Source organism: Myiozetetes cayanensis, unplaced genomic scaffold (assembly GCF_022539395.1).
Source record: "Myiozetetes cayanensis isolate MyiCay16 unplaced genomic scaffold, myiCay2020 scf1, whole genome shotgun sequence".
Classification (NCBI taxonomy): domain Eukaryota; kingdom Metazoa; phylum Chordata; class Aves; order Passeriformes; family Tyrannidae; genus Myiozetetes; species Myiozetetes cayanensis.
In genome coordinates this window covers 82244752-82254562 of record NW_026086604.1, presented here as the reverse complement: position 1 = coordinate 82254562, position 9811 = coordinate 82244752, and the positions used below count along the sequence as shown (strand labels likewise).

The 9811-nt window shown below is 41.6% G+C and overlaps 1 protein-coding gene across 2 annotated transcripts; it reads right to left on the bottom strand.

Annotated features, from left to right (window-relative positions):
• Nucleotides 1-730: 730 nt before the first annotated feature.
• On the bottom strand, nucleotides 731-9272 carry LOC126636666 (leukocyte elastase inhibitor-like). Of its 2 annotated transcripts, none has more exons than XM_050309092.1 (7): nucleotides 9171-9272; nucleotides 7599-7774; nucleotides 5539-5676; nucleotides 4663-4780; nucleotides 3933-4075; nucleotides 3019-3186; nucleotides 731-2275 (listed from the first exon to the last, which is right to left on the bottom strand). In XM_050309092.1, the coding sequence occupies exons 2-7, from the start codon at nucleotides 7764-7766 to the stop codon at nucleotides 1868-1870; spliced, it is 1143 nt and encodes a 380-aa protein (XP_050165049.1). In that variant the 5' UTR covers nucleotides 7767-7774; nucleotides 9171-9272; the 3' UTR covers nucleotides 731-1867. The 2 variants fall into 2 exon arrangements, with proteins under 2 accessions (XP_050165049.1, XP_050165058.1); XM_050309101.1 differs by lacking the exon at nucleotides 9171-9272 and adding an exon at nucleotides 8937-8956.
• Between the last annotated feature and the right edge of the window lie 539 nt (nucleotides 9273-9811).

Genomic DNA, 9811 nt, shown 5'->3' with positions numbered 1-9811 from the left:
CTACGCTAATTTGCACTATTATGCAAGGTTTTATCTTTCTTCTGATCTGGTAATCGCTGCCCTAAAAGCCTGCAGGAATCATATATCTTGCGTGCATTGACTGAGTTTAAGCAAATAAAGATAAGGATGTAATTACAGTGGAGTTTTTGAGGCTTCCTTGGGCAAAACCTATTTATGGCAGCAGAAGTTTTATTTACTAAAAAGCTGAAGACGAAGGCGCAGAAACCCAGAACTAATGCAACATCCAGCTGTTCCAGAATTTTACATGGGTTTTGTGCTATTATTTGTCTCGTGTATTGCTTTTCAAAGTGTTGGGTTTTCAAAGCATTCAGCTCAGAAAGGGTTACATTTGCAACACTCTGCAATACACTCTTCCCTTTACAAACCTACCAGAGCCTTTGCTATCGGGGTATTGCACACACATCCAGACCAAGCGTTTGTGCCATTTCATACTGACGGTGACTCTCTCCCTGTTCCCTGTGGGGTAAGCAGCTCAAGTTACACTTCCAGAGGAATCTAACGGTTCATGCAATCACCTCTTCTATTGACTCATTTGTTTTTTGGTATTTTCACGTACTCTGAGCAGGCCAAGGACTTCACACAGTTGGTCACAGCTGCTGCACCAGTGATTTTCTCTGGAACTAACCTTCAGGTAGACAGTTATTTTTGTACTCTGAAATGTTAAATTGTACACAGAAGTTTCCACTTCGAACACAAGTTTAAGGAAATGACTTTTATTTGTTGCTTGAAGAAAAAATTAACATACAGTTTGAAGTTACAGAAGTTATTGTGCCCTACTCAGAGCTGAGGTTGTACAGGTAAACGTTACAGTACCCAAGATAAACATGATACAAGCAAATAAGCTCCAGAAATAAACACAGAACACTACAGTATGTAATTATATTGGCTCACAGGCACAAGGCCTGTGGTACAGTACAAGAGGCTTGTGTATAAAGAGGTAGCGAAAGTCAGTAAATGTAGAATCCTTGTACATAAAGACACACATCAGCTATTTCTTGCAGATTATACCCAGCTATCCTCTGGGGAGGTGAAGCATCTTTTGAGGACGATATAGGTTCTGGCCAGAATCTAACGTCATATTGACAGCTTCTGAACTTGGAAAAAGGCACCTAAAACGTCTAATCCCTGGCACATTTTCACATTTTCAATAACTAAAATGGCACCAGCCTGTAAATTTTAAAAATCCTCCTCATTCAAAAGCTCTGTTGCAAGTTTTCTGGCTAATGACTGGAAGGGGTTACTTTTGTTTAAATAGCTTAATCCTTTTTCTATTAATAGATGACTATAAACAAATGTTATCTGACCTTCTATTTTGTGACAGAACTGGGTAAACTCAGCTGTTCACAATATGCCTTTTGGTGCCTAGAAGTATTTTATTACAGTACCTTCATAAAGCAAAACTTTAGGGGAGGAATAGCTTTGCAAGAACATCCTGGTATATGTGCATAAGGAGTCACTGGATTACTAAGGAGTGACTGGTTATTACAATAGGGGGCTGTTGACACAGAAAAACTGATGTGAGGATGCACACAGGGTTTTCCTGCACTTTAGGAGACACACATTTCTTCCAAGAGTATTTCTGTTTCTACTCCAATTTCAAAAGATTTCCCCTCTCTACAGTCAAGATTTTTCTCATTTCATTAAAGATTATGTCAATCTCAAGAAAGAAAAATAAATTACACTCCTACATTTCTCTGGAATTGTTTTAATGGGAAAGGCAGAATCCCAGTCAAAGCTGCTAGGAACTCAAGACAGGAACATTAACTTCCTATGTCAAAATCCAACTCATTCAGGAACAAAGTTTGCATTAACAGCAGGAGCTACTCTGTAAGTGCTAAGTTCTCTTTTATGGAGAAGCATATCTGCCAAAGAAAAGTATGGTTTGTGTTGGGTTGTGGCGAATAAAGAAAAGGAAAGGATGGTCAGCATTGAAATGCTCTTCCATAACCAGAGCCGTGCAGAACATAGCAATGCCAGCAGTGGCAGCTGCAGCTTCCGTGCCTTCCTCATTCACTTCTACAAAAGCCTTGTGGACAACTTTAGAGAGAAAGAGGTCACGTGCCCCTGACATTCCTGACAAGTCAGCCTTACCACTGTCAAATACATCCAACAAGCCCATAGCAGCTAAATCTGACTTAAGATCATAGCTTTCTTCCAGCTTAAACTTTGGCAAATGCACATTAATATCGGTGGAATATAGATGCTCTGGACGTGTCCATTCCTGGAGCTTCTCTAAGGTAAGCTGCTTTTCCAGCTAGAATTTAAAAGACAGAGGTAATTTCATTTAACCGGTGTAGTATTTAATTTTCAGTAACATTTACAAGGCTTTATTTATAGAACACTATACAATGGTAAAGAAACTATCCAAAAATGGCCATACCCATACCTTTGATACTTATATATAGATCAAACAGATACTATTAAAACTAAGCAGAATCAGTGCAGTTTTTACTTTACAAAGTGATGTAGACATTTGCTTCTTGCTGCAACATACAGAAAGGAAAAAGATGCACTGATAGCAACGCAGTCATTGTTGCTATTGAATCTAGCTAAATGGAATTATCTAATTAAAAACAAGTAACAAAAATCATAATCAGAGAGTTCAAAGAAGCTGATGTGTTCCTGGTCATTTAATGAAAAACTGTCTAACTTCTTCATGGCTGAGAAAATAAAGATTTTCAAAGGTAATGAAAGAAAAGTTCTGTCATTAAAAACAATCAAGGCACGTTTATTTTCACAGCTAACTCTGTTTTCAGCCTCCATCATGGTTCAGTTTAGCAAGCCAGAGGACACATGAACACAAGCTACAAAATCAGAACACAATTCCTCTTCCTGATGCAGCACATGCACATATTCTTTATTGCTGTGCTAGTAGAGAGTTGTCTAAATATACACTTGATAAATATGGGGCTTTGAGAACACAGGTTCATTAAGACTTTAATTTTGAATGGCTGAACTTAAGAACACTGAACAACTGCATTAGCTTAGATGGCTCACCTTCTGCAGTCCAGTAGACTCATCCTCAATGCTATCAGGTAACAGGATGATCATACTAAGTTCTCTTCCATCGTAAGGCAGTTCTAAAACACGGATCTTCTCTTCACGAATGTACCCAACATTAAATTTATTTTTCTGATACATCATTTTCACTGTCTTTCTTTCATTCTGGATAGATAAAATGTAACAAAAGTAACAGTTAAGGAAGTATTCATTTAAAGAACTAATAGGAAACAAGTAAGTTAAAACTGCATTTTTGCATAAATTTTTCCTCTGTTATATCAGGTGATTATAAAACTGCTTTTGTCAGACTCCTGCCTGCCTGTTTAATAACAGTCTGCTCTGAAGATATAATGAGTTTGTACTATATTTGCTTCTACTTTGGCTTCTGTAGCACAGACCTTGCAGGAACTTAATCAATTTCTGTGAGTTGCTGGACCATTATATTGCTCTAGACACAAAAATGACCATGTTAAGTAAATAAAGATCAACTCTGTTCAGCATAAAGCAGGTGACTGTATACAGGATCTTGTAAAGCTGTTAACATAACCAGAATATAGAATTAAAAAAATTGGCTTAATCAAAACATGCTATCATTTTAGTACTGCTTATCTACCATCACAAACAGTCACAGTTCACAGCTGCTGAACTACAAGAGGACAGAAATTCTGCTAGGTCCTAATCTATAGGTGAGAACTGTCTCTGACCCTATTCTAGTAAGTGAGACAACAAATGGCTTGCTGAACACAGAAAAACACTGAAATCCATTAAAAAAATCTTTCAGGTGAACTGAAAAAATCCATTAAAGACTTTCTATTTCTTAATTATTTTATCTGTAAGTAAAGCTTCACTTTACCACCTATATCACTTGACATTTCCATTAGATATACACTACCAAGACATATCTGTATTACCTTACTTAACCAAAAAGGCATGTCAATGGTGTCAGCTTCTTTAAATTTCTCTGCCCAGTTCCCTTTGAAATAAATAGCATTCACCAGCACAAGCCTGGTCGAGTTATCAACTGAGCCTTCAGAGAGCAGATCAGGGATTTTACCTTCAGAGGCAGAAGAACAAAAAAAAAGTGACAACAAAATCTTGATGGTACATAAAAACATATATGAAAAACCTGATCCCATGGGAATACTACAAATAAAAAACTCCAGTCCATTCTGTAATAACATATATTTCAGGACCTGTCTCTTTACTTCACCATACTTTTTAACTTTTGAAACAGTTTTTTGATAAGTAATTTGATGAAAACTTAATATTTTTAGCTTAAACTGTCACATTTGACTCATCATACAGGAACTAGAAAACACCCACATTAAGGATTACTGAATGTAGAAGTATATATATAAAGTATGTACTGAGACTGTCTAAAAAAAATTCTCCAACTCATGAGTATAACTATGTTCAGGCATCTCTCCTGCACTCACAGCCTGAACACACAAAACAGGAAAACTCTCAGGACTTATGGAACTGTTTAAATGTCTTGCTTAGGTAATTTCTGGTTTGGTCAATACAGCAAATTAATATACCAGAGCACAATTAAACTGTTCTAAATACAGCAGAGAATAAAGCCTGTTCCTGCTCCCAAAGTATGAAACACTGCCAGTTACTTTATTAACCAAAGTAGTTTACCTTCAGTTTTCTCCTCAACCCACTGGTTAATTTCTTTCCTGGCTTCATCAGAAGCCTGAAGAAAGTCAACTGTAGCCAAATCAGCTCCATATAATTTCCGTGTATTAGTCAGGAAATCCTAGATTTTGGAACGATAAGAATAGCTTTCACTGCATGCAGATAAGAAAACATATAATTATCAAGTAGATAAGGTGTACTCAAACAGATTGTCACCTTCTCTGAGGTGGGGCTCTAACAGTGCACTGCCTGGGGGGGTTGGAGGTCGGCAGGGTTTTTTCTGCTCTTAGAGTAAGCCTCATAGTACAGCAGCCACATCTATGGCTGATGGAGTTCTTACAGCAGGTGTTGCAATATTTACCTGTCATTCTGCTGATACAGGGTCAATCATAGCTAGAAGTAAAAAAACTCTCTGAAATAGCTGAAGAGGGATAAATATAGTGAAGAGGCATGTTTGCATCCCCTACCAAATAAAAAGTGTATAACTTAAATGTTTAAATAATGTAGTACTAGACCAATGAAAATCTTAAGAAGCTGATGCAACAGAAACAGAACTGTTTCCTAAAAAGCTGGTTGCAACAGAGCAGGATGTTATGATAGTTACTGTAAACTAAAAACCTACACAAGTGATTTTTCTCTTGAGCCCAAGAGCAGCAGAAGTGAACATGCAGCGAAAAGGGTTTGCTGTGTAACATCCTTTAGGTGAGAGGCACAGATGCCTACAGCTATGAAAATGCATATGCAAGCAGCAATACTTTTGTCATCTGCCCAGTAACATTTACAAATACACCTGGAAATAGTTCTACTTCATAAATACTCAAATTGTTGCATTTTACCACCAGGTTCCACCACGTTCCATCATGGTGTGCACCAGCATACCGGCAAAAAGCTGTAGGACTTCTCTCCAAAAAGCCGATTGGCAAGCCGTAAGAGATAGGGAGCATTGCTTCTGTTTATATCCATTGTCAGAGTCTGAAATTTTGAATGAATGTCTTCAACTTTGTCCAGATGAAGTGTCTGAAATAAAAGAAATTAACCAGCTGCTGTTAATACTGTTTTAAAAAAAGAACATAGAGTGTATCTGTAGGGCAGGTCTGATCCAGTAGGTAGGTAGGTTGAAGAAAGGGAAAGAAAGAGGCTGGAAGCTGCTTAGACACCTGTAAACCTCAAAAAATGAATCAAACTGTTTCTTGGTGCTACACTGCCCATGTCAGTCACTTGTGTTATCCTCCAGGTTTACACACAGTCACAGCTAAAGCTGTTGATCAGAACCCCAAGCTGTCTGCATGATGTCTATGTGCTTCTCCATGGACCACTGGGCCCAAGAACTCATTCCCAGCTGGGGAATTGAAAACAGAGATGGTGCCATGGAGACACTTTTGCTTTACTGGTTCCTCCCTTGGCCGAAGGAGACCTGGGGTTTTGCTTTTCAGAACATAAAATCACCACTAGCACAGGTGAGGTCTTCCAAGAAAACTTGGAACAGTTGTCTTTTATAATTTTGTGAAAATATAATTAAATAATAAAATAAATTAAAAATCAAATGCATTACTGAAATTTCTCTTTACCAGTACTTCCTTTTCCAGAGTCAAGCTGTCTGGCCAAGGCTTACAGATATGGCAGAAGAAGCTGCCAGTCATGAGCAGGGAAGGCTAGACCAAAGTAGGAACGTTCACATTTTAACTTAAACCATGCATTTCACAGTAGGAAGACTGCTGTTGGATTCAAAGGAAAGACTTCACTTTCTCTCACTGGGTTTTTGGTCAGGCCCTGTTGTCCACCTTACTCCAAGGTGTGCTGCACAGATGAATGGCTGAGCAAAAACATCATGTAGGCAACTTACAATAAAGATATGATCACGGAAACAAACTTCTGTATGCTTGCAAACAGCCCTCAACAGTTACTAATCACTGCCTCCTTAATTAGCACTGTGTTCATAAGTAAAGTATTATGGTACAGGAACATGCCCTACTGAGGGTGACTGAGTTGAAACACATTTATTTCCCCCCAAGTTCCTTTTGCATGATTTTTGCTGTCAGTAGGTTTATCCTAGGTGGGGCTGTCAGTCTGATTATGTGAAATACGTTTGAACAAGTCTGTTTGAATAAGGAGCTAAAAAGTAATTTTATTGTCTTGTTGAGTAAGCACAGCAACACTCAACAGCATAAAACAGTTCATGCTAAAGTCCAGAATACAAAGGTGAAATTATTCATAGGCAATGATGACTGCAATGAAAAGTCTCATACGCCCTTTTACAGGCGTTACCCTAACAAAGGGGCAAAAAATAATAGTGAGAAAGTCGCTTTTCCATGCCAGAAACACTATGTGCACTGCTTTTCACTGTATAAGGAAGTTTTTTTAAAGTATCCTACCTAATCTAAGGCTATGATAAGGATAACCATGCAGGCTTAGCTCCTCAGAGATATCTTAGTGCCTAGCTGACTAAGATATCAATACTTCAGTAGCATCACCATGTATCGTCATAGTTGTTACACTTTAAATATAAAACTATATTTTACAATTTTGTATTTTACAAAATACACAGTATTTTTAGCAATGAGCATACTATTAGTGACCTTTTGTGATAAAGTAATAGTTTGTCAAAATCTGTCATAAGGCCTTGCTGCTGGAAATTCTGATCAATTTAAAAGGAGACTGATTAATGTAATTACTTTCCTACTTCGAGAAATAACAAGTGAAATTAAATGAGCAACAAGGGCCATAGAAGATATATAGAGAGGGCTCTGGAGCAGAGCAGGCAGCAGATAGCTAGCTGCAGAAATAAATCTGAGGAAGACTCAGCGTACATGAAAGAAATCTTGTCCTGAGCACATAAAAATAATGCCCTCTTTTCATCTCTCCTCTTCTAAAACACAAGTGTTTCTAATGTAAATAATATATAATATGAAATAATTTTATTTATTTGGTTTTTTACTAACCTTCAGCACCTGGGCCTCTGTGTTACCTTTGGCCCCCAAAAGCACCATGGCCAGAGCAGCAGAGACACTGACAGGAGAGAAGAAAACATTTCCTGTTGGGTTGGCCTCACTAAATCTTCTGAGCAGATCAAGTGCAAATCTGCTGTTGGCATTAGGCAGGTTCTCCATGGTTATAGCTGAAAAATAAAACAATCGATAAGGACTTTGGGAAACACTTTTCAAACACCTTGCCTAACCTTGTGTGACTCAGAGAGTAATGTTTGGATTAAACAGACGGCAGCTGTGGACAGAAACAGCAAGAATATAATTGTCAGTGCATCCTCTTCTTAAAAAAAATATTACATTGAAAAAGCAGGAGATTTTTAAACTGTATATTCCAACCCTTCTTATCACACTAAAGAATCACTGAAAAAAATTCTTTGCCTTCAGATCTGAAATTTGAAGTCCGTGTGCTGGCAGGACAGCAAGTTAAAGCCCCTCAGCCTCAAAGACCCAGCATATATGCCAGGGATCTCACTCCAGGAGCTTTTCCCCAACTCCTCTACCCACGTCCCGCACAGAAGACATTCACACTGCTCAGGGTCATTCAGACTCCTTTCAGCAACCTGCCCGTCTTCATGGCACAAAAATCATACCCCTGAAAGGTGGTAATCCTGCCAAAGACCTTCAGCAGCGTAAAGCACCGCTGTCTTCTCCAGCCTGCGCTGCCGAGAGCGAGAGAGCTCCCTGCCCGCTGCATCCAGGAACAAACACACCCGAGGCCCAGCGGGGCTGGGCGGCCCTAAAGGCTCGGGCAGCCCTAAAGGCTCGGGCAGCGAGCGGGGGGTTCTCAGAGCGGCAGGTGACCCACCCGTCAGCGAAGGCAGAAGAGAAGTGCACAGCAGACAAAGCCTCAGGACTGACACTGCACGGTCAGAGCAGCGATTCATTTTGGGGAGATGCTCACGAGGAGGCCCTTGGAGCGGGGTGAAAGGTGCAAGGGCTGTATCATGCACAGAAAACCACCCAAAGGCCACTGGCAGTACTGCTGGATGCTGTACAACCTTCCTGCTCGCCCAGCTCAGACGCCGGCTGCTCTGTGCTTGCTTGCAGCCGGACTGTCGCTGTGGCTGTTTCTGTCCTGGACCAACTGCGTGGAGGAGTTTACACCACAATTTGCGTGTCTCCTGCACAGTCTCTCTACAGGAATTGCAGAATATCACTATCGGCTTCCTCCGACGGATGGATAAACAGCCGGCAGCTGTGCAACGTCCTTATCGAGCTCTATGCTAAAGAACGCCCACTAACATCTCTAAAATTATACGAACCCAAAGCGTACTTTCACTTTCGTTCACTTACATCTCCGCTCCGCGCAAGCCTTTCACCCAAACCAGCTGTTTTGCAGTCCCCACCCAGGTTGCCCGAGAAGCGCCCCCCGCCCCGCGCGGTCCCCTCCGCTACGGGAGAGGGGAGGGAAAAATCTCCCCGTCTCGTCCCGTTACCGCCTCTTTCCTGTAGGATGCCCCGGGTGCCCCGGGGACGGAGGGAGCCCCGCGGAGCCGCAGCGCAGCTAAGGGCCGGCTGGCCGCCTACCTGCCGGGGCGGCGAGAGCGGAGCGGGATGGGATGGGATGGATCGGAAGGAGCCGAGCCGCGCAGTGACACCGCGGGGACACCCGCGGGGACCCCGCCGGGGCGGGGGGGGCGGAGTGAGAGGCGGGGCCGCAGGAGTTACCCCGCGGCCGTGCCCGTCCCGCTGCCCACGGGGGAGGCCAGGGTGTCCCGGAGGAGGAAAGGAGGAGCTTCGGGATGGGGAATAACCAACAAACCTCTCCTGCGAGAGCCGGTACATGCTCGAGGATTTTTTAGCCCCGTGGGACAAGCGCACCGCGGCCGCCGCCCAGGGCGACGCGTCTCTGTCTTCCCACCCCGCGTCTCTATTTACGCTCAAAATTTTAGGTCAGTCATCTTTGGGTTTTTGTTTGGTTTGGTTTGTGGCTTTTTTTTTTTACCCAATATTAAAGAAATTAAAAGCATGAAGGGTTTTCTCTGGCTTATCGCGATCTTTGTTCTCCAGCAGCCCTCGGTCTGGCCACCAGAACACACAATGCCCGTGTTGGTTTCGGGTGCACAGCACCAGCCCTTCAACTGGAGTGCATGACATGCGTCCAGGTGACGAAACTGTTCAGTGTCACCGCCCTCCTCTTAGAATAATGCTTTTACTTTCTTCATCTG

What these genes read in the sequence shown, in the direction of transcription:
- LOC126636666 (XM_050309092.1), bottom strand. Translation starts at nt 7,766, where the DNA reads ATGGAGAACCTGCCTAATGCCAACAGCAGATTTGCACTTGATCTGCTC. An exon ending in GGTTGAGGAGAAAACTGAAG is followed by an intron (nt 4,076 to 4,662) that starts GTAAACTACTTT and finishes CTGCCTCTGAAG; the next exon opens with GTAAAATCCCTGATCTGCTC. An exon ending in TGCCTTTTTGGTTAAGTAAG is followed by an intron (nt 3,187 to 3,932) that starts GTAATACAGATA and finishes TTATCTATCCAG; the next exon opens with AATGAAAGAAAGACAGTGAA.